The sequence below is a fragment of the Ceratotherium simum genome, chromosome 17 (genome assembly GCF_057802395.1).
Source record: "Ceratotherium simum simum isolate JZ-2026a chromosome 17, ASM5780239v1, whole genome shotgun sequence".
NCBI classification, from domain to species: domain Eukaryota; kingdom Metazoa; phylum Chordata; class Mammalia; order Perissodactyla; family Rhinocerotidae; genus Ceratotherium; species Ceratotherium simum.
Window position 1 is genome coordinate 54,463,142 of NC_141916.1, and position 27,341 is coordinate 54,490,482.

Here is a 27,341-nt window from a genome sequence, read left to right on the forward strand (position 1 = left end):
GAAGGAAAGGCTGGGGCTCTGGGAGAGGCTGGGGGGCCCTGGATCCCCCACAGAGCCAGGCTCCACTTCTCTGGACCTGAGGGGAGCAGCATTGCACTTGGAAAGGGAGGCTCAGCTCTCAGTCTGGCGCTGCCTGTAACCCCTGGGTGACTATGGGCAAGTCACTTTGCCTCTCTGGCTTCAGTTCCCACATGCGTTAAACAAGGGGCCGGATGCAGAGTCAGCTGGAAAGGGCCTTTGTGATTGTCTCGGCGGCCTTACCCACCCGCTCCTGCCCTTTCATTTCTCAGATGAGAGCACTGAAAAGGGCCCAGAGAGGTAAAGTGCCTTTTTCAAAGTAACATAGTGTAAAAGCAAAAATGGAAGTCATAGAATATCTATAACATGGTCCTATTTATGAAAAAACCAATAAATTTTGTCCAATAAATTTTGTTTTTAAAAAATACACGTAAGTCTATAAAAGCACACAAAAAGATACAGATGGATACATGGATTACAGTGGCTCCCTGTGTGCCAAGGGGTGGGAGAGGAATGGGATGAAGGGAGGCTTTTATTGTTCTGCATACTTCTGTATTGCTGGAAAATTGTATGGTGACAAAAATGTATTTGGGTATCATTTCTGCACTATAAAAGATAATATTTAATATGGAGCTCTGACAAAAGTACAGGTCTCAGATTTCTGTTTTTCTCACAACAACAAGCTTGCTCTGGCCTATTCCAGATCTAGAATGCTGCTGTCTCTAGGCACGGGCTGCCACCCCGGCAGCGGGTACAGGGAGACCATGTCCTCGAGCTCCGTCCAGGCCAGGCCTGGCAATTCTTCTCACAGAGCCCTTGAGGTGAAAACTCTTTGCCATGCTGCCTTAAGCCAGTGGCTGGATTTCAGGTACCAGCCAGCAAATAGAAAAGGCAGAGAGGTGCTCCTCAGAACCTTCCAGATCAAACGGGCAGGGTGCTGCGTGCCCCGTGTGTAGGTAGGATCATCCCTTTTTTAAGCACCTGGCTCAAGGGAGAAGGGAGCTTCTAGGGGTGTCTGCATTCTGTGGGAAGGTGGGGACAATGTCAAGAGCTTCTCTCGGAGCCAGGGAGATATCCCGGGCCCCAGATTGCTGATGAATCTGTGGACTCTGCGTGTGAGTGCATGAACCTTTCTGGCTTTCACAACCAGGTGCAGGGGAGACCCGATTCCCCATGCGTCTGTGGCTGGTGTGTCTCGGAAATAAATGGCAAAAGCCCTAAATAGACAAACCCAGAGAAGAAGAATTCTGATTCTGTTTTTCACTCTGCTGTTATTGTTTTGTGTCCTCAGAAAACTGGCTTATCTTTGTGGAGGGTCTGTTTCTTCATCTGGAAAATGAAGAAGCCAGCCTGTCCCTTCCCAGGGGAGGTGTCCCAGCAGGTGTCAAGGGAGGCAGTGGGACTGGGCTTGGAATCCTGGTTGACTCCAGCTCTCACTTTAAGAGGCCACGAGAGACAGCCCAGAGAGGAAGCCACGAGACCGGTTTGTACCCTGAGCCTGGAGTACCCTGCTGCCCTCTCTGCCAGGTAAACTCTTTGTTGTTCTTCGAGACTCAGCTGAGATGCCACCTTCTCCAGGAAGTCTTCCTGAGTCACCTCGAGGTGAGTGCCTCTCCCTCCCTCCCCACCCAGGCTCCCTCAGCAGTTGGTTCTTATTTCTGCCACTAGAATCTTTATCTTATTATACTGCAGTCCTGTCTTCTGCCACGTCTACATCAGTGCTCAGGCTGGGCCTGTGTCTGCACATCACAGGGACGCCCATGCCTGCTCCGCCGAGGAGGCGGGAGAAGCCAGTGAACACACTAGGGCTGCCTCCTGCGGGATCCACAAGTGGCAGACTTCCTGCCGACACATGCAGGGTGGGGGCTGTGTGGATGGGTCTCCTGTCCTGTGCCTTGCTGGGCCCTCTTTTTGGGCCTGATTCTCTGAACCTCCGCTCCCTGCTTGCTCACTGCTTGGCACTTCTCTTTTCATCCTCTTGTTGGATTAAGTTTGGGACAGAGATTTTGGAGGAAAAACACAGCCCCTACTAATGAGCTTTTCCTTCCTTCCAGGGTGGTGTCGACTTGGGCCACGCCCACCCTCTTCCTCCCGGTCATCTAGCACTGCCCTCACCCCTCCCTGCCCCCTCAGTGCCTGCTGTCCCTGGTGCTCCCTGGGCTCCGGGTCTGTGCCCAAGTGCCCTGTGCTGCCTCTCCGGTGCCCACATTCCTGCAACCCCGTGACCACAACAGGGGACATGACACATTCCTGGCCTAGCAGCCAATGGTGTAAAACAGAACAGAATGTCCCAGGGCCCCGCCCAGCCCCTAGCTTCACCTGGGCCCCTCCCTGGCCTGGACAAGGTAAGGGGTAGTGGTAAGGAGTCAAGTGGGAAGTGGATGGACGGGGCCAGGAAGTGTCCCCACTTTAGTGAGCAGGGAGGAAGCTTGCAGACACCCCTTCTCCTTCCTCTCCAAGATCTAGGAGTGAGGCTGACCCAGGGGTGCCCTTGGAGGGATTCTGCAGGGAGGGGATCCAGCTCTTGGAGGCTCACTTGGGGCTCTCTCTCCTCCTCTGCTGCCTGGGAGGAGAGAGTCCTTTGGGGCTGGCTCCTTCCTCCTCACTCTCCTCTCTCTGCCTCTCCTCCCCATATGCCCTCTTCCATCCCCCTCTCCCAGTTGTTCACCTGTCCTCCTCCACCAAGCTCCCTTTTTTTGCCTTCTCCTTCCTCCTGGTCCCCCTACCTTAGCCTCACCCATCCTGGCTTGTTCTTTTTCCTTGTTTTGCCCTACTGGCTTTGTGTTCAGGATCCTTCTCCTTGTTCAAGATCTCTGGCCTTCACCTGCCATTCTGTCTCCCAGTCTCCTTGCCTGTCAGTTCAGCATCACTCCCCAGCCCCTTCTCTAGTTTCCCTTCAGGCCCCCTCTCCGGCCCCAGCACTCTCTGGTCACCTGCCCTCAGGAGCCCTCCTCCCTTTGGAGAACGCTCAGCTCTGACTCCTCCTCTGCCCCTCCCCCTGCCCTGCTCACCTTTAATTGAGATGCTAATGAGGCTTCAGTTGCTTCCATCCCCGGCTGGCGGGCGGCCGGGCTCTCTGGCCCGGACGCTGCACCTGTCAGGTGAGGGGGAGGAGAGGCCCGGCTGCCAGATTCAACTGGAAAAGAACCAGTCCCAGTCCAGCCACACCTGGGAGTGGGGAGCAGGAGGCAGCCCAGACCTCCTGGAGCCCTGCAGTCCTGGGACAGAGAGCGAGTCGGGACACAGCCCGAGGCCAGGGCCAGAGACAGGAGGAGAGAGCCCAGACTGAGAGGGGTAAAGGTGGGGAGGAAGAGGAAGAGAGGCAGGATCAGAGAGCCTGGCACACAGAGAGGAGACACAAAAGGAAGAACAGATCCCAGAAAGAGACCCAAAGAGACGCAGAAGGCAGAGAGAGAGAGAGGGAGAGGCAGAGACTAAGACACGGAGATCCTGGAGGAAGAGACCCAAAGAAAGAGACTGACCAAACAGGGCAGAGACTGACTGCTGTGGAGACAGAAAGGGAGGTGCTAGGAGGGAACCCAAAAGTGGCCTTATCAGGGAAGCAGAGGAGAGGTCACTCCAGGGAAGCCCAGCTCCAGCTCTTCTGGCCCCAACTCCAGCAGGTCAGCTGGCCTCTGGGAAGGTGGAGGGAGGGAGGAGTGGGAGAAAGTGGGCTCAGGGTGGGATGCGGGCATGGCCAGGAGCAGCCTCACTCTGGGTTCAAGATGACGATGGAGGAGGGCAACCCCACGGAGAGCCAAGAACTCAGCCCTGACCCTCAACCTCCACAACACCCCCAAGGACTCATGAAGGGAGACAAGCATGAGGAGCAGGGGCTGGGCTCTGAACCCACGGCCCCCCAGCAGCCCACAGAGGAGGAGGAGGCCCTGATCGAGTTCCACCGCTCCTACCGAGAGCTCTTTGAGTTCTTCTGCAACCACACCACCATCCATGGCGCCATCCGCCTGGTGTGCTCCCAGCACAACCGCATGAAGACGGCCTTCTGGGCTGTGCTCTGGCTCTGCACCTTCGGCATGATGTACTGGCAGTTCGGCCTGCTGTTCGGAGAGTACTTCAGCTACCCCGTCAGCCTCAACATCAACCTCAACTCGGACAAGCTCGTCTTCCCTGCAGTTACCGTCTGCACCCTCAATCCCTACAGGTCAGTTGGTCCCTCCGTCACTTCCTGGGTGCCCAGAAGGGTAGTATGGAGGGTTCAGAGGTGCCCACTGGGCAGGCAGACCTCAGACCCAGGGGTAGGAGGGGACAATCCTGTCCCCAGGCAGACCTCCCTTTGGGCAAGATAGGGGGCCCCCACTCAATGGACTGGCGGCTCTGCCCAGTGGAACCTTCCTAGTGCTGTGGTTGTTGAACCAGCAAGCCCCCTCTTCCTCCCTCCCATCCCCCCCCCCAATCCCTCCACAAGTGGAAGAGAGTGCTGATGAGGTCAAGATGCTGATAACTCCAAAAGGGCAGGGTAGAGATCATCCCCATCTCTTCCCTGGAGCAAGAGGAGAGCAAAGAACAGGCCTCCTCCGCCTCAAGGGAAGAACCTGGTGGAAAGTTGAGGCCACTGAAGGGGCTGTGGCAGTGGGTGGTGGCAGGGGAATTAGTTTTGGAGAAAGCAAAGTCGCAAAGTCGGGGGTGGTGGCAAAGCAATCCATGAGCTTTGAAGCTGGGGGTGGAGAGTTACAGAGCCAGAGGAGAACAGGACAGAATAGAAAGCAGCCCTTGTCAAGCTGTTTCCCCAAAGAGCCAGGTGACCCCTGCTGGGCTGCACAGCTCACCTGCCCAGGTGCCTGACTTAAGTGCTTGGGTGTGTCCTGAAGTTTTGGGTTTCATCACTGCTCTCTGCCAATTTTTGGTCCGGAAGCCAGAGGGAGTGGTAACCGTGGAGAGGAAAGGAGGTCAGGGCTGGGTGTTTATATATACCTTTTCTGTGTTCCCTCAGTCAGGCAATACCGTGGGAACACCTGTGGCCCGCCAGACACGATGCTAGGCACCTGGCAAATGGGCTCATTAATAATTCATACAGTATCTATGGAAGGCCAAGTACTTGGCTGGGTATTGAAAGATAAAGTCAGATGGAAGAGATAGGCATGTAAACAAGTAACTGCAGCACGCTGTGGTAAGTATCATAAAAGTCATGTGAGTTACAGTCTCTGCCCTCAAGGAGTGTAAGATTTATGAGCACATGTGTGTGTGATTGCACGAGTGTGTATGAGCAAACATATGGGGTATGTGTGAGAAGAGGGATGACTGGGTTGGTCATATATTGGGGGTGGAGGCCCCCATTCTGTCTGTCGTGTCCAGAGGTGCGTCATGGACTAATGAGGGTTGGGAGGTCCTGGTCCTGCTGAGAAAAACTGCCAGCCCATCTCATGGATTAGTCTCCATATGATGCCCGGGGCAAGGGGCCCTTTACTCAGAAGCTGCTTCATGCACCAGACTCTGCAAAGTACCCTGCAGCATCTCCCTTGATCCTCCCAACCATCCTCCAAGGCAGGTACTATTATTATCCCTATTTGGCACTTGAGGAAACTGAGGCAGAGAGAGACAGGTCACAAGGTCACAGAGATAGTGACTAGCTGTGACTCATCCTCTGTTTGCCTGATCCCAAACTCCTGCCTCTTCTTAAAACCCAAGACGTGGGGCATGGAATCAATGGAGTTTCCAGTCAGATGTTTACATCTCATTTCTGGGTTCTTGTCCATTCCTCTCCTTGGCCTCCTTTCTCTTCCCCTGGTGCCCTCGGGCTTTGTTCCTCTTCTTCCTGACCTCCCATCCCTGCAGCTCCCAGGCCCTAATATTTCCCCCACCTCCCCCGACCCTCACCTCCTTGGGCCATGGTGGAGGGGAGGGACACTGGGCTCACCAGCCAGCAGGGAGGGAGGGACAACAGGCAGTATAGTAGGCTGTCAATAAATATTTGCGGTTGAAAGATGTGAGTGGGAGATGGAGAGGGCAGGGGGCAACCTGTTGAGGCCTGTGTGTTTTCTAAGGTTCTGCTGGGTGCAGGGCCCTGGACAGTCTAGGAAAAAGCCCCGGGGAATGGAAACCAGAGGCCCTGCCTCCAGGGGCCTGCAGGTGGGGAGACAGGTGTCCACTCAGAAAGAATCCCTCCTGAATGGAGGGCTGTGCAGGACTCACTGAGGGGAGCACCTGAAGGGAGGTGAGTCCGGGAAGCCTCCCTGAGCAGGGGAAGGATGCTGAGCACCTACTGTGTGCTCGAGCCTGCGCTGGGCGCTTTATACGCAAGATCTCATTGAATCCCGACAAGTCTAGGAGGTGGGCATTATTATTATTTCCGTTTTGCAGATGAGGACATGGAGGTGAAATAATTTGAGCAAGGTCACACAGCAAGTAATAAAAAAATAACAACAATAATAGCCAACACTTACATAGTACTTAATATGTGCCAAACATAAATTAAATTTTTATATTAAATTATTTAATCCTCACAGCAGAACTCTGAAGTAGATACCAGTGTTACTCTCATTTTATAGATGAGGAAAGTGAGGCCCAGGGAGGTTAAGTAACTTGCCCAAGTTCACACAGGTAGCAGGTGGTGAATCTGGGATTCACCCCCCACCTTGGAGCCAGGGTACCCCAGATTAGCAGCCGAGTCACAAACAAAGTGTGTTTGATTTCAAAGTGTGTTCTCCCACTGCACTTTAAAGGAGGGGACAGGCAAAGGCATCCAGGGTTGCAGGGGGGAGGGGTTGGGGTGGGGGGTGGGGGGTTGCGGTGGGGGTGGTGGGAGGCCATGGGAATAGCAGCAGTAAGAGGAGGGGTACTTGTCAGGGTGCAGGAGGGAGGCTTCCAGGGTTGTTGGTTCCTGTTCCAGGAGAGAGGCAAGGGTGGCTGGACAGGTTAATGCGCCTGGCGGTGGTGACCTGAGTGTGAATCACGGTGGGCCAGCTGCTGGCTGGCAGCAGGTGCAGGAGGCAGAGGGCGATGAGTGACTCCTACAGGGGAAGCAGTGGGGAGGTGGAAATCAGCAGACAGATAGAGGAGCTGGCAAGATAACTGGAATGAGGTGGTCAGACCAAGGACGCCTGCCTGCTGGCAGCTGGGCCCAGCCAGCAGAGGGGGAGGAAGAAGAAGGAGGTGTGGGGTTCCAGGCTGCTTTGTAACTTCCAGGAGAAGAGACAAGGGTTGGAGGAAGATGGGCACGGATGTTAGCCCAGGGCCAGTCTTCCTCAGCAAAAAAAAAGAGGAGGATAGGCATGGATGTTAGCTCAGGGCTGATCTTCCTCACAAAAAAAAAAAAAAAAAACAAGGTACAAGGGCTGAAGACCTTCCACATTAAGCAAGGGAGTGCTATGAATCCAGTGTGAAGGGTCAGCCACTGCAGTCCCTTTCTTTCTGGTCAACAAAGGGTTTTTCTTTCACCCAAGGGAGAGGGCCAGTCACATCCACATCCACGGAAAACAGAGCCGGAAAAGAATACACTTTTCATCCAATCCCAGGAGGGATCTAGGCTGGATCTGAGGAAGAACTTGGGTTCTTAAACAACAAAGGAGGTCATGGAATCTTCCTTCCCAGAGGTGGCAGAGCGGGGAGCACTGCGGCAGTAGGGTGAAGGAGAGGGGCAATTCCCCAGAGAGAGAGGCTGCATGGAGGAAGGGGGGCTCTCAGCCAGGCTGTTTGTCCCTAACCCTGGTGGGGAGACCCTGTGCTCCCTGCAGGATCTGGACACTAGGCCTGGCAGGGACAGAGAGCCCGCACTCTTAGAGCTGACCCCTACCCCCCACGCAGTGATGGACTCTTTCTCGTGTCAGGAACCTCACTACCTCTGTGGCAGCTGTTGTTGGAAAGGTCTTCCTTAGGGAAAGCTGCAGTTTACCTCATCATAACCTCTACCCTTTGGTCCTGGTTCTGTCTCTTTGAAGCAACTCTAAAGACATCTCCTTCTTGACCCAACGGCCTTCAGTCCAGGTGCGCCCTATGACAGCAGTAACTGCCTTGCAGCTTGCAAAGTCCACTCTCACATTCTGATCTCATAACAAGCTTGTTAGATAAGGAGTCAGATGAGAAAACAGAGGCTCTGGGAACCTAAAGGCTTTGCAGAGGTCACCCAGCTGTTAAGTGGAGGAGTCAGAGCTGCAGTCTGGTCATAGGCTCCACTCTTGTTAAGACCACAAAGTCACATGGTAGATAAGGGGCAGGCAGTGCTCCGGTGTCTCCTTAGCTTTTTCTTCTCCAATAATAGTCGTAATAACAGTAACGATAATGAGAACAACAGCAGCAGTTGTACAGCACCTACACTGCCAGGTATTCTTCTCACTACTTTTCATATATTCACTCATTTAATCCTCCTAACAACCCTAGTACTATTAACACTCCCATTCGACAGGTGACGGAGCAGAGGCACAGAGAAGATAAGTACCTTCTCTAAGGCTAACATCTAAAAAGTGGCAAGGCTAGGAGGTGAGCCTGGAGAGCTGATTAGAGTGGTTCCTGTCACTTTTCCTTAGATGAGATGGTTTAGAACTCTTACCACCTTGCTCTCTGTCCTCTGAACACTCATTGCTGTATGAACATCTGTTGCTCTTAAAATATCACAGCCAGGACTGAATTCCACATGTGATCTGAGAGCTCGGAACCTACTCTAGAGGAGCTGACTCTGTCCTCGGGGGGGCTCACAGGTGAGAGGCTGCTGGCAGGGCCCCTGCCTATGAACACATCGTGGGGCAGGCTGAGCTCATAGGGCCACATGTGGAGGGACTACACTGGGGCTGTGTGTTCATAGGCCCCTGGGAGACAGGTTGGAGGTGCTGAGAGTGGAGGAGAACAGAGCTGAAGAGGGTCCAAAGCAAAGGAAGTCAAGGCTTCTAGGTGGTCCCTGGAAGAAGGAGGGAGCAGGGTAGGTCCCCCCATGCACACTGGCAGGGGAAGAAGCTGGTGAGTTTCCAGCTCTGCTTAGTACTTCCAGAATGCTGGTTGAGAATGCTCTACTAGGGGTCTCCAGGTGGGTGGGGTGGGGGCCTGCGCAAATCCCATGCTACCTGCCTGGTGAGCATGGGCTCTTCTGTGAGAGGAGGCAAGGGGAAAGAGGGAGGGAGGATAAGGAGACACAGACTGGAAGAGAGCAGACGTGTCAGCCTCCAAATCTCCCAGTGTTCCTGCCCCTGACAGTCTGTCCTGAACAGAGAAGAGGGGCTGGAGGGGAGATGGCCAGTTTTGGGGAAAGGAGATTTTGCTGCCCAATCTTGAGTGCTTCCAAGCCCAGAGGCAGAAGTAGTGGAGAAAGCAGGGGCCACGGAGTCAGACAGGTCTGGGTTTAGATCTTGGCTCCAGCACTTTCTAGCTGAGTGACGTTGCAGGAGTTGCCTAAGGGATGGGCCTCAGTTTCCTCAACTGTGAAATGGAGATAGTAATGCCCGCCCGATTGAATTGTGCAAGGGTTCACCCACCCTTCAGTGTAGGGCTGCCTGCCAGAGAAGATGGGAGTGAAGGTAGTGACCATGATCTGGGTAGGAGGTCAAGGTTAGAAGGGCTAGACTGTCTTGCTGAAGCCCCTGCTGGCGTTTTTTATCCCCTCTTCAGCCCTGGTCTCCTCTTGCCAGGGCCCTCCTGCTTGCAAAACAAGATCTGTTGTCATTAGTGGGGTTACCCAGTGGTCAATTCTTGTAGCTGTAGGTGTCAACTGAAAGGGAGGGAGAGATTTCTTTTCTGAAGGGGTAATATGGGAATACTTCCTGCCTTAAGCCAAAAAAAAGGAGAGAAACAGACCTTGGGGAGTGAGGACATTCTGTATGGAGCCTGGCCTCTTCTGGAGGCCTTGTCACAGGTAGGAGATAGAGGGGGTGGTCATCAGAGGCCTCTCTGGAAGAGGCAGGAGGGAGCTGAATGAGAGGAGAGCCACTGAGGGGAGAGCCTGACCTAGGCACAGCCTGGGACCCAATAGGGAAGAGTGATGTGGCTAGAGAAACATAGACAGCTTGGAGCTGGTGATGAGAATGAGGGAGGGGTAGGAGGCAGAGGAGGGGCACAGAGGGACTTGAGACAGCTTGGGGGTGGTGGTGGAAAGGGAGGCCCAGCCTAGTGTGGTGGCTGATGTTGTGGAAATACTCCAGACAAGTTGGGGGACCTGGATTCTTCCTTTGTGACCGTGAGAAAGACACTTCAGTCTCCTGGGCTTCAGGCTCCTGTCTGTGTCTTCCTGATATTCGATGACCTCTTCACTTTGTGTCACTCAGTGTTTTCTCATTTAACCCTCTATGAGCTTCATGCAGTAGGCAGATCTAGTGTAATGCCCATTTTTCAGACGAGGAAACTGAGGGGAAGATTCAGAAAGGTTGGGTTGTTTACCGACATTACACAGCTAGAAAGTGTGCGGCCGATTCGGGCTCCGGTGCTCTTTCTGGGGCACTTCGACCTAAAACAGCTGGAGCTTGCAGGGACAGAATGGAGGGTAGTGTGATGGTTAGACTGCTTTCTGACTCATTTCCTGGCCATGTGACCTTGAGCAAGTCACCATGCCTCAGGTTTTTCACCTGTATTTCACCTGTAAAAGCGTTACCTACCAGTGGCTAACAGCTGAATTACACTGAGGATTAAGTTAAATAACGCACCTTCTAATACCACAGTGCCAGGCTCATACTAAGTGCTCAGGTAACACTAGCTATTATTGTCATTCTTTTAATGACCAATAACAAACATTCTCGTGGAATGTCACATACACCTTCAACCTGAGCTCCATTTCTCCTGTGAGGGGATGAGGGCCAGCTGGAGCTGATTTGATGCCCATGGCCCAGCCAGCTAGCCTTTCTGGAGGCAGATAGAAATGGAGCCGAGTGCAGGAGGGCTGTGAGAATGTGGACTGGACAGTGGTTAACGTAGCTGCACTTTACAACCCCGGGAGGCTCTCGTAAAAACAACCTTGCTTGGGCCCCACTCCAGACCCGCTAAACCTGAATCTCTCCAGTGAGGCCCTGCACTGGTATTTGACTTTTTCTTTAATTGAGGTATAATTTACATACAATAAAATACACAAATCTTAGGTGCTTCTTGAGGTTTGACAATTGAGATACGGAACATTTCCATCACCTGGTGTCCCTCTGTAGTCAATTCCTCTCCCTCTCCCACTCTCTTTTTTTTTTTTTTTTTTAAAGATTTTATTTATTTTATTTTTTCCCCCCAAAGCCCCAGTGGATAGTTGTGTGTCGTAGCTGCACATCCTTCTAGTTGCTGTATGTGGGACTCGGCCTCAGGATGAACGGAGAAGTGGTGCCTCGATGCGCACCCGGGATCCGAACCCGGGCCGCCAGCATCGCAGCGCGCGCACTTAACCACCAAGCCACAGGGCCGGCCCTCTCACTTTCTGACTTCCATCACCATCAATGAGATTTGTCTGTGCTTTGACTTCATGTAAATGGAATCATACAATATGAATTTTTTTGTATGTGTGTCTGGCTTATTTTACTCAACTTAATGTTTCTGAAATTCTTCCATGTTTTTTGCCTATATCAGTCCCCTTTTTGTTTTTTTTTTTGTGAGGAGGACCAGCCCTGAGCTAACATCCGATGCCCATCCTCCTCTTTTTTTGCTGAGGAAGACTGGCCCTGGGCTAATATCCGAGCCCATCTTCCTCCACGTTATAAGGGACGCCGCCACAGCGTGGCCTGACAAGCGGTGTGTCGGTGCGCGCCCGGGATGCAAACCAGCGAACCCTGGCTGCCACAGTGGAGCGCACACTTAACCGCTTGCGCCACCGGGCCGGCCCCTATATCAGTCCCTTTTTATTGCTGAGTGGTATTGATGGACATTTGGGTTGCTTCCAGCTTTTTGGCTATTACGAATATAACTACTATGAACATTCATGTACAAGTCTTTATGTTTTCATTGCTCTTCGGTAAATAGTTAGGAGTGGAATTGGGTAAAACATCCAGGAGTAAAATTGCTGGGTCATAAGGTAGATGTATATTAACTTTATAAGAAATTACTAAATGATCCTTCAAATCCGTTATGCCATTTTCGGCTCCCACCAGCAGCAATTCTAGTTGCTCCACATTTTCACCAACATTTGATGTTGTTGGTCTTTTAGTATTAGCCTAATGGACGTTAAATGGTACCTCATTATGGTTAAATTTGCATTTCCCAGCGGACTAATTATGTTGAGCAGCTTTTCATGTGTTTGGTGACCATTTGTTTATTTTTTGGGTTCATTTTTAAAACAAATTTTTTTATTGTTGATTTGTAAGAGGTCTTTGTATTTCAGAATTTCTTCCTTAGATATTTTTTAGTCCAAGAAATTTTGCCTACCCCAAGGTCATGAAAGTATCTTTATGTTTTCTTCTAGAGTCTTTATGGTTCTGAATTTTATATTTAGGGCTATGACCCGTTTTGACTTGATTTTTGTGCATGGGCTAAGGTAGAGGTTGAGGTTCATTTCTTTTTTTCCATACAGTATCCAGTTGTTCCAGCACCATCTGTTAAAAAAAAATTATTTTCCTCATTGAATTGAATTGGTGCTTTGGTCAAAAATCAGTTGACCATATATGTGTGAGTTTATTTCTGCACTCTTCCTGTTCCATTGATCTATTGTCTATCCTGACGTAAGCACTACACTGTTTTGGTCACTGTGGCTTTATAGTAGATCTTAAAGTCATGTAGAGTAAGTACTCCAATTTTGCTTTTCTTTTCCAAAGTTGTTTTGGCCATCCTCGATTCTTTGCATTTCCATATCAATCTTAGAATCAGCCTATCAATTCATCAAAAATGTCTGCTGAAATTTCGATAGAGATTGTATTTAATCTAAAGATCAAATTGGGAGATATCTTAAATATATCGAGTTTGCAATCCATGAACATATGTAATTCTTTTATTTTGGTCTTTGATTTGTTTCAGCAGGATTTTCAGCATAGAGGTTTTGCACATCTTTCATTAGATTTATTCCTAGTATTTCATGTTGCTTATGCTATTTAATATGGTGTTTTGTGATTTAATCTTCCAGTTTTTTGTTGCTAGTATGTAGAACTACAATTAATTTTTGTATATTGGTTTTGTATCCTGCAACCTTGTTTTATTTATTAGTTCTAGGTGTTTGTTTTGTTTTGGTAGATGCTACCCTTAAGGCCCTTTACTCTGGACTTCCATAATAGGCCCTGTATTGAGAAGCAGGAATGTGACGATTTATACTGGGCAGTGTTTAACTTACATTGTTGGGCCCCACCCGAAACATTAAAACTGAGTCTTTTGGTGGGAGGATTGAGGGGGCAGGGGAGTGTCCAGCATCGGGTATTTGTAAAGTTCCTCGGGAGATTCTAGAAGTGCAGTTGAGAACCCCTGATTTAGAAGGTGCCGGGTGGCAGACAGGCCCAAAGTCCACCCCTGCCTGAGGGGGTCAGGAAGGGATGACCTGCGTCGCGGGCCGTGGAGTGTCCGGCCCCAGGCCGAGGCCACCCCCTCCTGCCTTGGGAAAGGGCAGACAAGTTCCGGGTTCCCTCCTAGGCCAGGGCGAGTGGGAGGAAAGAGCGCCTCACAGACAGGCGCCTCCCGCCTCTCCCTTACATAAACAGGCGGCAATAAATGCTGTCACCGCCGGGCTCACTGTCGCCTCCACTTCCCCCGCGGACACACCTGTCTACACCCCTCTCTCCCCCAGATAGCCCACAAGACACCAGAGCTATTCCCCGCAGGCTTCTCCGGATGAACCGACCTCCCCGGTTACGGACGAGGAAACTGAGGCTCAGAGGGGCCAGGGATTCCCGCTAGGCCCCCCTAGTCCGACCCTATTCCCATCGCCCCTCCCAGGTACTCGAAAATTAAAGATGAACTGGAGGAACTGGACCGCATCACAGAGCAGACGCTCTACGACCTGTACAAATACAACTCCTCCAACACCCTCGTGGAACATCCCCGCGGCCGTCGCGACCTCAGGGAGACCCTGCCGCACCCCCTGCAGCGCCTGCGGGGCCCGGCCCCGCCTCAAGAGGCCCGCAGAGCCCGCAGCGCGGCCTCCAGCGTGCGGGACAACAACCCCCAAGTGAACAGGAAGGACTGGAAGATCGGCTTCCAACTGGTAAGGCCCCGCCCCGGCCCGAGGGCCCCGCCCCGCCCACTCGCCCCGGCCCTCCTGGCCCCGCCCACTCTCGGGACTCCGCTCTCTTTCCGGACCCGCCTCTGCTGCCTAGCGATAGGAGGCGGGACCTCGTCGGCTTGCTGGCTAAATAAATAAATTAATTAATTAAATAAATGAATTGTGAACAATAAGATTAAACAACATCTCTTTGTGCTTCAGCTTGTGGGGTCTCCCTGCTGGGGGCCCCCGTGGGAGCGTGTAAGCGGCGGGAAGTCACATCTGTCGTGGAAAATGCACCTTTCTGAATTCCAGTCCCCACTGCTGGGACACAGTCGGGGTCCTGCAGTGTGATGGGGAACTGGGGCTCTGCTGGCCTAAGACAGAGAATAAGGAGACACTAAAGGGGAAACTTGAAAAAATTGTTTTAAGGTTTAATTTTTTTAAAACTTAAATAAAAGGGAGAGTAAGAGGAAGTGGGAGAGAAGAGAGGGAAGAAGAAACGCCGTCTTTAGTGAGAGTGGGCCATGCTCAGGAGACCGGAGTTCCCGTCCCAGCTCTCTTGCTGGGAGGAACCTTCATCCCTCAGTCTTCCCGACAGTGAAAAGGGGAGAAGAATCCTTGCTCCACGCTCCTGAAGAGGCTGTAAAATGACTTGCAGTGCGTGCACCTCCTCCCTGGCCTGCTGCTCCCTTAATCCCGTGCTCTCCTCAGGGCTTCTCTTTCTCTCTGCCTTCTGTCCTTCCCGGCTCCTGGCTCCTCACCAGTCTATCAGTCCTCAGGACCCCAGACCACTCATTCCTTGACCTTGACCCCACCCCGCTGCCTTGACCTCCTCTGCTGCCAGCCCTCTGATGCTCTGTTCTCTGTGTCCAGTGCAACCAGAACAAATCGGACTGCTTCTACCAGACATACTCGTCAGGGGTGGATGCAGTGAGGGAGTGGTACCGCTTCCACTACATCAACATTCTTTCGCGACTGCCTGCGGACACCTCTCTATCCCTAGAGGAGGACGAAGTGGACAACTTCATCTTCGCCTGCCGCTTCAATCAAGTCTCCTGCAACCAGGCGTGAGTCCATCCTGCCTGGCGTGTGCTCCCCATGGCTCTCCTTCCCTGGGTCAGCCTGAGGCCCAGCGTGGGTGGCACCCAGGAAATCCTTGTTCACTAAATAAATGCCCGTGGGGAGTAGGGGGCAGCATTGACCTCAGGTCCAAACCTCAGCCCCAGGAATCACCCGTCAGGACTTCTGGTGCTCCCTGAGGGGCTGGGTCTGAATGAGGCAGCTTGGTACGAGAAACCAAGGGCTAGAAGGACGGTTTTCTGTCTTTCAAAGGCCTCTTTCTCACTAGCATCAAACTCAAAAGTGCCTGGAAGACCATCTGGTCCCATACTCCCCTTTCTCAGATGAGGTGGGCAGTAGTGGTGTGGTGGAAACAGCATGGACTGAGTGAGATACTAAACCTGAGTTCCTGCTCTGGCTCTATTACTTCCTGGCCACATGACCCTGGGCATTTCACATCACTCTCCAGGGACTGTTTGTAAAACGGTGAAAAAATGAGATTCATTCAATGTTCATTCAACAAATATTTTTGACTGTCTGGGCTATGTGCCAGTCACTGTTCTAGGCATGTGGAATACCTCAAAAAGGAAAATATATATAATCCTTGCCCTGTTGGCACTTTTACTCCAGTGATAAAGAAGATGATTACACCCATCTCCAAGTGCATGAGATAACAAATGGGAGGGTACTTGGTAAACCGCCATGAATGATGGGTCTCTTGTACTCAGTGACCTGCTCTATGCCACCAGACCAGCCCTAGCTAAGGATTCTTCCCACTCTACCGCACTGCCCGCCAGGCATTCTTTGTGTCACGACTCCTGTCATAATGTCATTGCAAAGAGGTCATAGCAGCTTGCAGCTCTCTGAGGGCTGGGAGAGACTAGGAGTGAGGGAGGTTCCCTCTGTAGCCCTGGCCCCTCCTACCCCTGCCTTCCTCTCTCTACTCCTGCTCCTCGATTTTCAGGCGCTGTCTGCCTGCTTCTGCCTGGCTGAGGAAGGGTGCTGAGGCAGCGTCTCCACTCTGCAGGGAGCCCTTCCCTCCCGTGTCGCTGCAGACTGGTGGCAGGGCCTTGTGTCCCCTGCTTCTGCGCCACCCCTCACCTGGCACACACACTTTGCCTGGCACACAATTTGGTTCCTGTCTCTAGTCTTCGTGTTTGAGGACAGCAGCCACCAGCCGGGAAGAGAGACAGTACCTGCACTGGAGCCGCGGTCAGCCCACCCCTGCCACCGAGTCTAAATGTCACTTCCCACCGTCCTCTCACTCTGCCTGCCTCTTGTCCTACCTCCCCATCAACGGAAAGTCCATCAGCTCAGTCTTGCCACTTGGGTCACTTCCTTAGCTCAGAGCCTCATCATTTCTCTCCTGGGTTATTCTAACCCACCTGCACCACGTGTTTTCTGTCTCTAAATCCTCCCCTCGTTCTGCAGCCACAGGAAGCTTCAGACTTCACTGTTCTTACTCCACTTCACTGCACGTAACTGTTCCAGTTAGTCCTGTTTAATGTCCCCCAGTGTCTCTCCCAGCCTGCAGAATCAAGTCAATGCTCTTTGTCTTGACTTCCTCACCTCTCTCCTCCCCCATGGCCAACACTGTTTCTCCTCTCTGTAATCTGTTCTTCAATAATAGCTTTATTGAGATATAATTCACATACCATAAAATTCATTCTTTTAATATATACAGTTCAGTAGTTTTTAGTGTATTCACAGAATTGTGCAAGTTACCACTATCTAATTTTAGAACATTGTCCTCACCCCCAAAAGAAGCCCTGTATCCATTAGCAGTCGCTCCCTCTTCCCTCCCCTCCTCAAAGCCCTGGGAACCACTAATCTACTTCTGTCTCTATGGATTGCTTATTGTGGACATTTCATATAAATAGAATCATACAATATGTGGTCTTTTGTGTCTGGCTTCTCTCACCCAGCATGTTTTCAAGGTTCGTCCATATTGCAGCATGTATCAGTCAAACTACATTCCTTTTATGGCTGAATAATATTCCATTGTATGGATATGCCACATTTTACTTACCTGTTCCTCAGTTGATGGACATTTGGGTTGTTTCTACTTTTTGGCTATTGTGAATAATGCTGCTATCAACATTCCTGTACAAGTTTCTGAATGGATGTATGTTTTCATTTCTCTTAGGTATGTACCTAGGAATGGGATTGCCGGGTCATATAGTAATTCTATATTTATCATTTTGGGGAACCACCAGACTGTTTTCCAAGTGGCTGCACCATTTTACATTCCCCACAGCAGTGTATGAGGGGTGCAGATTCTCTACATCCTCCACTTGTTATTGTCTGTCTTTCTGACTAGAGCCATCTTGATGAATCCCTATAATCTTAATAGTAAATTTATATAGCTCTTACTAAGTGCTAAGCACTGTTCTAAGTGTAATTTATCCTCATAACTCCCCGGTGAAGTAAGTACCAATATTATCCCCACTTTACAGATGAGGAAACTGCAGTACAGAGAGATTAAGTAACGTGGTTGGTCCCCCAGCTAATACTTGTTAGAGCTAGGATCCAGATACAAGTAGTTTAGTTCTGGAGTCTGTGCTCTTAACCACCATGTTATACCGCTTCTCTTATAGTCTCATAATGTGCTTAATGTATATCTCTTTGTATGTGTTTTTGCAAAATGTGTACGTAATGTGTACATAGTGTTGTGTTATATATCTCATTTCACCTTTTACTTTTTTTTACTAAGCTCTATGTTTGTAAGACTCATCCCTGTCACTCCATCGAATCCATTGATTCCACCTGCTGTAAACAGCCCATGGTGTGTATCCCCCACATTGCCCCTGTGCCCTCTCCCGCTGAGCAGGGCTCACAGGCCCCTCAGGACTGGCCTCTGCTCCCTTCCGTAGCCTCTTCTTCCATCTCTCCCTGAAAGCAGCCTCTGCTCTGGAAATGCTGGCTTCCTAGCACTTCCCAGAATGTGCACCAGTATTTCACACTCTGCCTCTGTTTGTCAAGGCCAGTGGAGTCTTCCAGTTCATCTAGTTCCAATCTCCTCATTTTACAGATGAAGAGAATAAGCTTAGAAAAAATGACTTGCTCAAGGCCATACAATCAGAACCCCACTCATTCCTGCCCTGGGATCTGATCTTCTTCCCCTCAGCTCCACGTTCTCACTGGTCTCACTCCCTCCTCTACTCTGTTCCCTTCCATTTCTCCATTTCATTCATTCAACAGATGTTTATTAGCTATCTCCTACATGCCAAGAACTATGCGGTTAACCCAGAGATGATACAGAGATGAGTGAGATGTGGCTCCTTTCCTCGAGGAGATCACAATCCAAATGGGGAACTAAGATTTAGACGTGTAAGAAGCTAGGGACACTGCAAGAGTTTTCATAATGCAACATAGTGACACGAAAGAGGTTACAAGGCCAGTGAGGTCAGGTGCCCTGGTGGGAGGAGCCTGGGCTAGAAGGTAGATGACTTGGGCTTGAGTCCAGAGTTCATTATCACTGTGTGACCTCGGGCAGCTACTTGACCACTCTGAGCCCCAGCTTCCTCTTCTGTGATGTGGGGATGATGCCCTCACAGGCTGTTGGTTGGAGTGACTGAAGTGGCATGGGTAAAGCTCCCAGTGCTGTGTCAGCACATAGCAGATGATCAGGAAACAAGCGTGCTGACAGTCTCACTCTCCCTGACCCCTACACTTTCCTCTCTCACCCTATTCTCTCTCTCTCCTGGATAGGAATTACTCTCACTTCCACCACCCGATGTATGGGAACTGCTACACTTTCAATGACAAGAACAACTCCAACCTCTGGATGTCTTCTATGCCTGGGATCAACAATGGTGAGCAACTCCTCATTCCCTCAGTCCTCAACCTCTGCCTCAGCCCTTCCCACAGCCCTGCACCCACATCCTAGAGACGCTGTGTGCTCTGGGCCTCACCACAACATGCCCACCTCTGTCCTGTGATGTGGGGATGTGATGTCCTCTCTGTTCTTTCTCCCCCATGGGCACCGCATTGTCCGTTCCAGGCGTGATGGGATCCTTCCTGCCTGCCCTCAGAATCCAGCTCATCTGTGCAATTCCTGGCCTTGCTCCCCTTGCAGCATTAGAGACTAGGCAGGGTGGGAGGGAGGGTTTCCATCCCCTAACGCTTCTCCAAGACCTTTCCCCTACTCTACTCCCCCAGGTCTGTCCCTGACGCTGCGCACAGAGCAGAATGACTTCATCCCCCTGCTGTCCACAGTGACCGGGGCCAGGGTAATGGTCCACGGGCAGGATGAGCCTGCCTTTATGGATGATGGCGGCTTTAACTTGCGGCCTGGTGTGGAGACCTCCATCAGCATGAGGAAGGCAAGGACACTGCCTGGGGGAGGAGAGCCCCAGATTGCAGAGGGGCAGAGAGAGGGCATGGGAGGTGGACTTGACAGCCAGAAGACTGTGGAGGGAGGTCATGCAGACTGGGCTTTGAGCACGCGGATGACTTGAGGAGCAGAAATCGGGGGCGGGGGGCTGGCAGAGGGGCATCAGGAAGTAGGGACCTGAAGAGTGGACCTTGGGTGACAGTGCTGAGAAGAGGTTCAAGACATGCTTAGGAGTCCAGGGGATGCCCGGGGCCCAGTGTCCTTGAAAGTAGCACAGGGATGGGTGTTGGGGCCACTGGGGGCATGTTTTGAAAAGGTGAGGCAGACAGGAGAGGCTGGCAGGGTAGGAGATACAACCTGGGACTGAAAGAAGACAGAGAATTCAGGAAGAGGTCTGGGCCACTTGCTCTGACCTCTGACCTCTGACTTGGCATGTGTGGGTTCACAGGAAGCCCTGGACAGACTTGGGGGCAACTATGGTGACTGCACCAAGAATGGCAGCGACATCCCTGTCCAGAACCTTTACCAGTCCAAGTATACACAGCAGGTGAGGCCAGCCGGTTTCTATGGCAGCCATCTCCCAGGCCTACACTGTTGGTCAGTCAAAGCTGGAGGGCGTGTGAGTGTGTGTGTGTGTGGGGGAGGACCAGTGGAAAGAGGGATGGAGGCTCGGGGCAGAGAATTGTTTGTCCTTCCCTTACCTGCCTCTTCTGGGCTGTGTGGGGGAGGGCAGGCCTGAACCCCCTTCCCCTTCACTCTCCTCTCCTCCAGGTGTGCATTCACTCCTGCTTCCAGGAGAGCATGATCAAGGAGTGTGGCTGTGCCTACATCTTCTATCCGCGGCCCCTGGGTGTGGAGTTCTGTGACTACAGGAAGCATAATTCCTGGGGTGAGACTCCAGGGAGTCCCGGGCCTGCCCCATCTGACCCCAGGACTTTCCCAGAGCCCTCTCCTCTCAGCACCCCGTCTGTGGGGCGGCTTCTGGCTCCCGCTGGCCCTGACTAACTCTCCCTCTCTCTCATTTTCCAGTCCTCGGACTTGCCTCTCTCAGTTTCCTTTCACTCTCTGTCTCTCTCCTCCATCTCTGTTCCTCCCTCAGAGCTTCTCTCTCTCTCTGTTTTGGCCTCTGTGTGTCTGTAAAGGAATGGCCTCATTTAAAAATAACTTCGGCAGGAGGAAGGAAGAGCACGTGAGGAAAACCTCCCGTGCTCTACAGTGTGCCTGCTGAGGTTTCAGTGCACGCTCTGTATTAGCCTCTGGTCTTGCTCCTCAGGGCCCGGTGAGCACAAGACAGCTCGCTGGGTGCAGGAAGAAGATATGAGAAGTTATATGCATCTATCTCATTCCCTGACATCTTCCATTTTATGTGTTTTATAATGTACATATGTATCAATTCATTAGTAGCTCATATGTAATTTATAAACCAAATATATATATGAGAGTTGTTTAAGAATTTTTTACCTACAGGAGGGCACAATCAAAAAAGTTTGGAGAGCACTGGATTCACTTCCTTATCCTGGTCTGGAAGCGGCAAATCCCTTTTCCTTGTCACAATGGCTGAGTCATTCAGCAGGGAAGCTGTGTACGAGGAAGCTGAGAGAGAGAGAAAATCCCAAGCTAGAGATTAGAGAATGTGGGGCTGGCGTTCCTGGTGTGCATCCTCTGATCTGGCGCATCTGACCAGGCTCCCGGGCTCCCCCAGGCCCAGCGTGCCCAGAGGAGGTGGGCATGGGCTACTGCTGGAGGAGACGAGCCTTCACGCCTCTCAGGGGATATGGCAGGGGCACTGCGGGCCCCAGAGTTTAGTGTCTGCCGGTCTTGGCTCTGTCTGTGATCTTTTCTGCCTCCTTTCTTCCCTGGGTCTGCTCCTCACAGCTCTCTCCCCTGCCTGTGCTTTGCAATCATGGCCTCCCGGTTCCTGTCTCGCTGACCTTAGAAGATCATAGCGCATCAGAGCTGGAGGGAAACTCAGAGGCCATGTGGCCTCACCTTCTCCTTTCTCAGATGAGCAAGCCGAGGCCCAGAGGGAAGACGTGACGTCCCAGGACATGCAGAGCCGGGTCGCCCGGCCCGCTGCTTCCCCTGCTCCCAAACAATGATTGCTAAGTGGTGCTGAGTTTGAAGATTGGTGACGGAAAAATAACAATGCTGATTCCTGAGAAGCTGTGAGGATGAGGGAGAGGAACTAAGACAAAAAACACAGTCTGCAGTTTCCTGAGGACTGCTTACTCCCCAGAGAAAAGCGTCCAGCTGCTTCCCATTCTTCCTAATTAAAGATCCCCAGCCCTGGTAGATGGAGGAATTTGGGTCAGAAACAGAGAAGGACTTCCGGACTGGGTGACTAAAAGTAGCAAGAATGACAAAATAACCTTACTTAGTATTTGGGAAATAGGGGAGAGGGGGATCCATAATTCTTTTTTTTTTTTCTGGTAACAGCTTTGTTGAGATAATTCATATCCCATATAATTCACCCATTTAAAGTGTGCAATTCAATTTTAATATAGTTTTAGTTTTTAATCTCGTCACAGAGTTGTGCAACAATTGCCACAATCAATTTTAGGATATTTTGATCACTCCAAAAAGAAATTTTGTACCCATTAGTACTACCCATTCCCTGCACCCATGGGCCCTGTCCCTTCTCCATCTCCCTAACTGACCCTGGCAACCACTAATCTACTTTCTGTCTGTATAGCTTTGCCTATTCTGGACATTTCATATGAATGGAATCATACAATATGTGGTCCTTTGCGACTGGCTTCTTTTATTTAGCATGATAATGTTAAGGTTCATCCACCTTGTAGCATGTATCAGTACTTCACTCCTTATTATGGCTGAATAATATTCCAGTGTATAGCTATACCACATTTTGTTAATACATTCATCAGTTGATGGACATTTGGGTTGTTTCCACTTTTAGGCTATTGTGAATAATGCTGCTGTTACATTTGTGTGAACATATGTTTTCAGTTCTCTTGAGTATATACCTAGGAGTGGCATTGCTGGGTCATATGGTAACTTGATGTTTAACATTTTGACAAACTGCCAGACTATTTTCCAAAGTGACTGTACCATTTTACATTCCCAGCAGCAATGTATGAGGGTTCCAGTTTCTCCACATCCTCACTAACACTTATTATTGTCTTTTTTTATTATAGCCATCCTAGTGGGTGTGAAGTGGTATCTCATTGTGGTTTAATCTCATTATTCTTACACAACAATTGTTCCCATTTTTCTTTTTGATTTAAAAATTTTTGTCCATATCCTACACATCTTTACATAGGAGTATCCTGTTTTACTTTATTTTCCTCACTTAGCTTAATTTCTTAAATATTTCTTGGTGCTGGCACTCAGGAGGCATCTCTAATGCTACATAATACTCTTGGGTGGGTGCCCAGGGATCTTGGGAGACCTCTTGGGTGTGGGGTGGAGAAGGTTGAAGTGCCCTAGGGAAACGGGCACCTCTCTGCACCCACAGGCTACTGTTACTATAAGCTCCAGGATGCCTTCTCGTCAGACCGCCTGGGCTGTTTCACCAAGTGCCGGAAGCCATGCAGGTGAGTGTCCCCTTCCCCTGGGGCGCAGGTTGGGCAACTGGCTGCTTGGCTGGTAGAATGTGGGATACTCAGCTAAGCCTTTGAGTGGGAGAGCCCCACCCCATCACTGAACACCTTTCCCCATCCCCAGTGTGACCAGCTACCAGCTCTCTGCCGGTTATTCACGATGGCCCTCAGTCACATCCCAGGTAAAGTGGGGGAGGGATGGGGGATGTATGTGCGTCACAAGTGTGTGTGTGTGTGTGTAATGCTGTGGTCTTCTCTGGGTGTATGTGTATGGGTGTGTAAGCCTGAAAACTATGGGGGTGACCCCATTGACACCCCTGTTCTTTCCCAGGACTGGATCTTCCGGATGCTCTCCCTACAGAACAATTACACCATCAACAACAAAAGGTCAGTCCCGGGAAAGGAATCCTTGGGAGGGAAAAGGAACTGGAGAGTGGAATTGCTACAGTTGTTTGGAGGAGGGTGTTTGAGAGGGTCCGAGAAGTTAATCGTCTGCCATTTCTTCCCACCCTCTCCCTTACTCCAAAGAAATGGAGTTGCCAAACTCAACATCTTCTTCGAGGAGCTAAACTACAAAACCAGTTCTGAGTCTCCCTCTGTCACGGTATGTCCTGCCTCACTGAGCCTGTGATCCTCTTGGGGGTCTTAGGGGGGTGGCTGTCAGAGAAAATAAGGGGTTGCCTCTGTGGGGCCAGAAGGGTCTGGGCCTTGATGATAGGGGACCAGAGAAAGGGGAGGAGGCCAGGGTGAGGTTGGAGGGTTGGAAGAAGGGGAGCTCTGCTGAGGGATGATGTCTCTGGGGGCAGTGGGAGGGAAGGGTGTGCCAGATGGGTATGCCTTGGACAGAAGTGGTCCTGGGGGCCACCAAGAGGCTGAGAGGGGTGAGTGAGGGCCTCAGGTAAGGAGGGATGGGGCATCCCTGCTGGAGCCCACCTAGGGCCCTCTGCAGTGGTCAGTGTGCCTCTCTCCCTTACAGATGGTCACCCTTCTGTCCAACCTGGGCAGCCAGTGGAGCCTGTGGTTCGGCTCCTCGGTGCTGTCGGTGGTGGAGATGGCCGAGCTCATCTTTGACCTCGTGGTCATCACATGCCTCATGCTGCTCCGGAGGTTCCGAAGCCGATACTGGTCTCCAGGGCGAGGGCGCAGGGGTGCCCAGGAGGTGGCCTCCACTCCAGCTTCCTCCCTCCCCTCCCATTTCTGCCCATACCCTGCATCCCCCTCCTCATCCCCACCAGGCCCTGCTGCCTCCTCGGCCTTGACAGCCCCTCCACCTGCCTATGCCACCCTGAGCCCCTGCCCATCTCGTTCCGGCTCGGTGGGGTCCAGCTCCACTGCCTGTACTCCCAGGGAGCCCTGAGGGGGAAGGAGAATGTCCCCCTGGAAGGCAGGCGCTTCCCCTGTGGGAGGCGACCAGCCTTGACAGGATTAAAGAATGTCTTGGGCCTCCTCTCAGAGCTGCCCAACTGCCTTTGGTCTGGGGGAGGGAAGCAGGATGATGAGGGGCCACAGAAATTGCCTGGAGAACAGGGCCCAAGGAAGCTGCCCAGAATTGACCTGGCTCCTGCCCTGTAGCCCCTGGTCCTGCCTCTAGAACACTCTGGTTTCCCCTCCCAAGTGCAGACAAGAAAAGTCTCCTTTTCCCTTGGATCAGCCAAGCCAAACTTGGACCTTTGACAAGGAACTTTCCTAGGAAACAACTGATGATTAGAACAAAACAAACAAGGGCACACAAAGGCATGCGCAGGTCTCCTACCCAGAGAGGACTGAAGCCAGCCCCACACTGGCCTGGCCACACTGCTTTCCAGTGACACAGACATGTGCTCCTTTTCTTGAACTTGGGTGGGGAACCCCACCTGAAAGCCCCCTTGGTTAGTTCTTGGGCAGTTCTCCCTCCCTGACACCCCAGGGCAGGGGCTGGAGCAGAGCAATGTAGTAAAGGCTTGGCCATTCCCGGTCGGCCCCAGGACTCTTCTAGCCTCATCTACCCCATGCCCGCACAGAGCCACACCCCAGTGCCTCTGCCCTGTGTCTTTCATGCTTCTGCATATTTGCTCAAACTATTTCCTCAGCTGGAAGTTTCCCCTACCATCTGCTGGAGAACTCCTATGCATCCCTTAGAACCCTGATCAGACACCACTACTCCTTTGAAAGCTTCTGCCCCATCCTGTCTTCTCCGGAATTGATCACTCCCTTCTCCTCTGGGCTCATGTAGCACACCATAACATCTACTGGAGTGTTGATGTTGCATTACACTTTCTTGTTCATTTGTGTCTGCCTCCTCAACTAGACTGTGAGCTCCTTGTAGTCAGGGACTGAGTCTTGTTCATTTATGTATCCTCAGGGTCTAGCCCAGTGTCCTGCTTGGAGCAAGTAGGCAGGTATTCAATAAATGTTTTTTGCATAAAGAATGTCTGGAGACCTGCATGAGGGCACAGTGAAGGGGGTAGGGAATGGACACAAGTTCCTAGGTCACTGCCCAAGTTCCTGGGAGGTCTCAGGGTGGGGGGAGTGGAGAGACTCCCATACCCCTAGGCTTCACTATGGAGGTGAGCATTCTTCAGGGGCCTTAGGAGAGACAGACTGTCCTGCTAGCTCCTCCATGGGCGTGGCTGAGCATCTCCTATGGACCCATCACCATGTTAGGATGGGAGGGCGAAGACATGGTGCCGTTCTGCCCCCAGGAGACCTACCAGGCAGTGCTTGGGATGACTTGTCCCCGTCCACTGTCTGAACTTTCTTTTCCTTCCCAACTTTAGTTACCATCATCAGTAATCCTCCTCTTCAGTCGCTGAGTACCACTCACCACCCAGCTGCAACATAATGTCCTCATCTGCCCACCTCCCCATCTACTGCCCGGTAGTGGTGGAGGAGAATGAGACTCGGGCCAGACAGTCTGAGGTTCTTCTGGAACCTCAAAGCCTCATATATTCTCATTCTTGCATCATCACAGAGAGAGCAGCAGCAAGACTCCTCCCAGCTTTCAGTAAAGGAGAAATTGAGGGATGTCTGAGTGGAACCCCTGTTTCTTCTCCCACTCCACTATCAGACATGGAACCCAGAAGTTACTCTTCCTCATCGTCTTTGGGGACCCATGCCCTGCTGGCCTTGGTCTTACTCCCCTCAATTATAATCTGCCTGTCCGGAGGAGCCAAGCGAATCTTGGGGAGAGAGGAGGAGATGGTGAAGGGAATGGGGAGGTAGAAAAGGGTGTGATCAGGAACTGACGTGATGACTTCTGACTTCCCTTTCCTGGACTCCAGCTGATGAGGGGAAAACAGTGGTGTCACAACAGGCTCCTCTGTCAGAGCCCCCAGGTTCAGCCTGCCCTTGTCTGCTCTTGGCCGCAGCCTAAACTCAGTCTTGCCCACCTCATCCCCAGCTCCCTCTCCTCTGGTGGGGTGGGCAGGACCTGTGGACAGAGCTGGATCTATTATGGATGACAGCAGTCAGCTACACCACCCTTCCGCCCCCTCCCTCCCTCTGCCCCCAACCCATGCTGGAATTTCTCCTGGCTTGCTGCATTCCCACCTTCTCTCCATCCCTTATCTATGCGTTACCCTGGAGGGGTTTTTTTTTTTTTAGCTTTAAAAATAGTTTAATTCCTCCTTCACAAACACACGAGCCTCCTGACCATTATGTAAGGCACCAGAAATTAAATAAAAACTTATATTAGAATATATTTGTCTTACATGATTCAAGATAAAGTGGGTTTTAGAAGCAAATGGGTGCCAATTAGGGGGGTTGGGAGGGGATTAGGGGAGGTACCAGGATTGGGGGGGGTCACGCGTTTTTCTACAGTGTTTATTGAAATAGGCAGTAATCAGCACAGTGTACATCATATGAGCAGTCATGCAAAATTAGCACATCCAGGAGAGGTTGTGCTGTGTCTCATAGTTTCTCTCTGGGGTTATCAGAGTTAAATATTATTCTTCCTAGATAAGAAAGGGTTTACATTGTCTCCTTTTCCTCATGGGGGTTAGCAGGAGAACCCAGATGTCCTTCTAGGACCCACCTTGTCTCCCTGTGACACATGGAGTTGGAATGACAGCCAGGGCTAGGGCCCACGTCACCCCAACTTGGAGTTCAGTGCCCTTTTGATCGCTCTCTGCTGCTGTGGGGTGTGGTGACATGCGAGGGGGAGAGGGATGTCCCTGCTGTCTGAAGCTCTTTTCTCCTCATCCTTTGCTCCACAGCCCTAACAGCCAGTTCCATCGTCCCCTAGCTTGCCACTCTTCTAGTTCTCCATCTCTCCATTCTCATCCTCACCATATGGCTTCTTCCCCTAGAGGAATTCATGTTCTTGTTCTCACCTCCTCCATGAGACTAGTTAGCTTTTCAT

General features: G+C 51.4%; 1 protein-coding gene across 2 annotated transcripts; it reads left to right on the forward strand.

Annotated features, from left to right (window-relative positions):
- Nucleotides 1–3,081: 3,081 nt before the first annotated feature.
- On the forward strand, nucleotides 3,082–26,677 carry SCNN1A (sodium channel epithelial 1 subunit alpha). Of its 2 annotated transcripts, XM_087442865.1 has the most exons (13): nucleotides 3,398–3,641; nucleotides 3,820–4,180; nucleotides 13,780–14,047; nucleotides 14,921–15,114; nucleotides 18,818–18,921; nucleotides 19,268–19,431; nucleotides 19,891–19,989; nucleotides 20,214–20,331; nucleotides 22,918–22,996; nucleotides 23,127–23,184; nucleotides 23,334–23,389; nucleotides 23,531–23,606; nucleotides 23,979–26,677. In XM_087442865.1, exons 2-13 carry the CDS (start codon nucleotides 3,825–3,827, stop codon nucleotides 24,357–24,359), a joined length of 1,953 nt encoding a protein of 650 aa, XP_087298991.1. In that variant the 5' UTR covers nucleotides 3,398–3,641; nucleotides 3,820–3,824; the 3' UTR covers nucleotides 24,360–26,677. The 2 variants fall into 2 exon arrangements, with proteins under 2 accessions (XP_087298990.1, XP_087298991.1); XM_087442864.1 differs by having other exon boundaries at nucleotides 3,082–4,180.
- The last annotated feature ends 664 nt before the right edge of the window (nucleotides 26,678–27,341 follow it).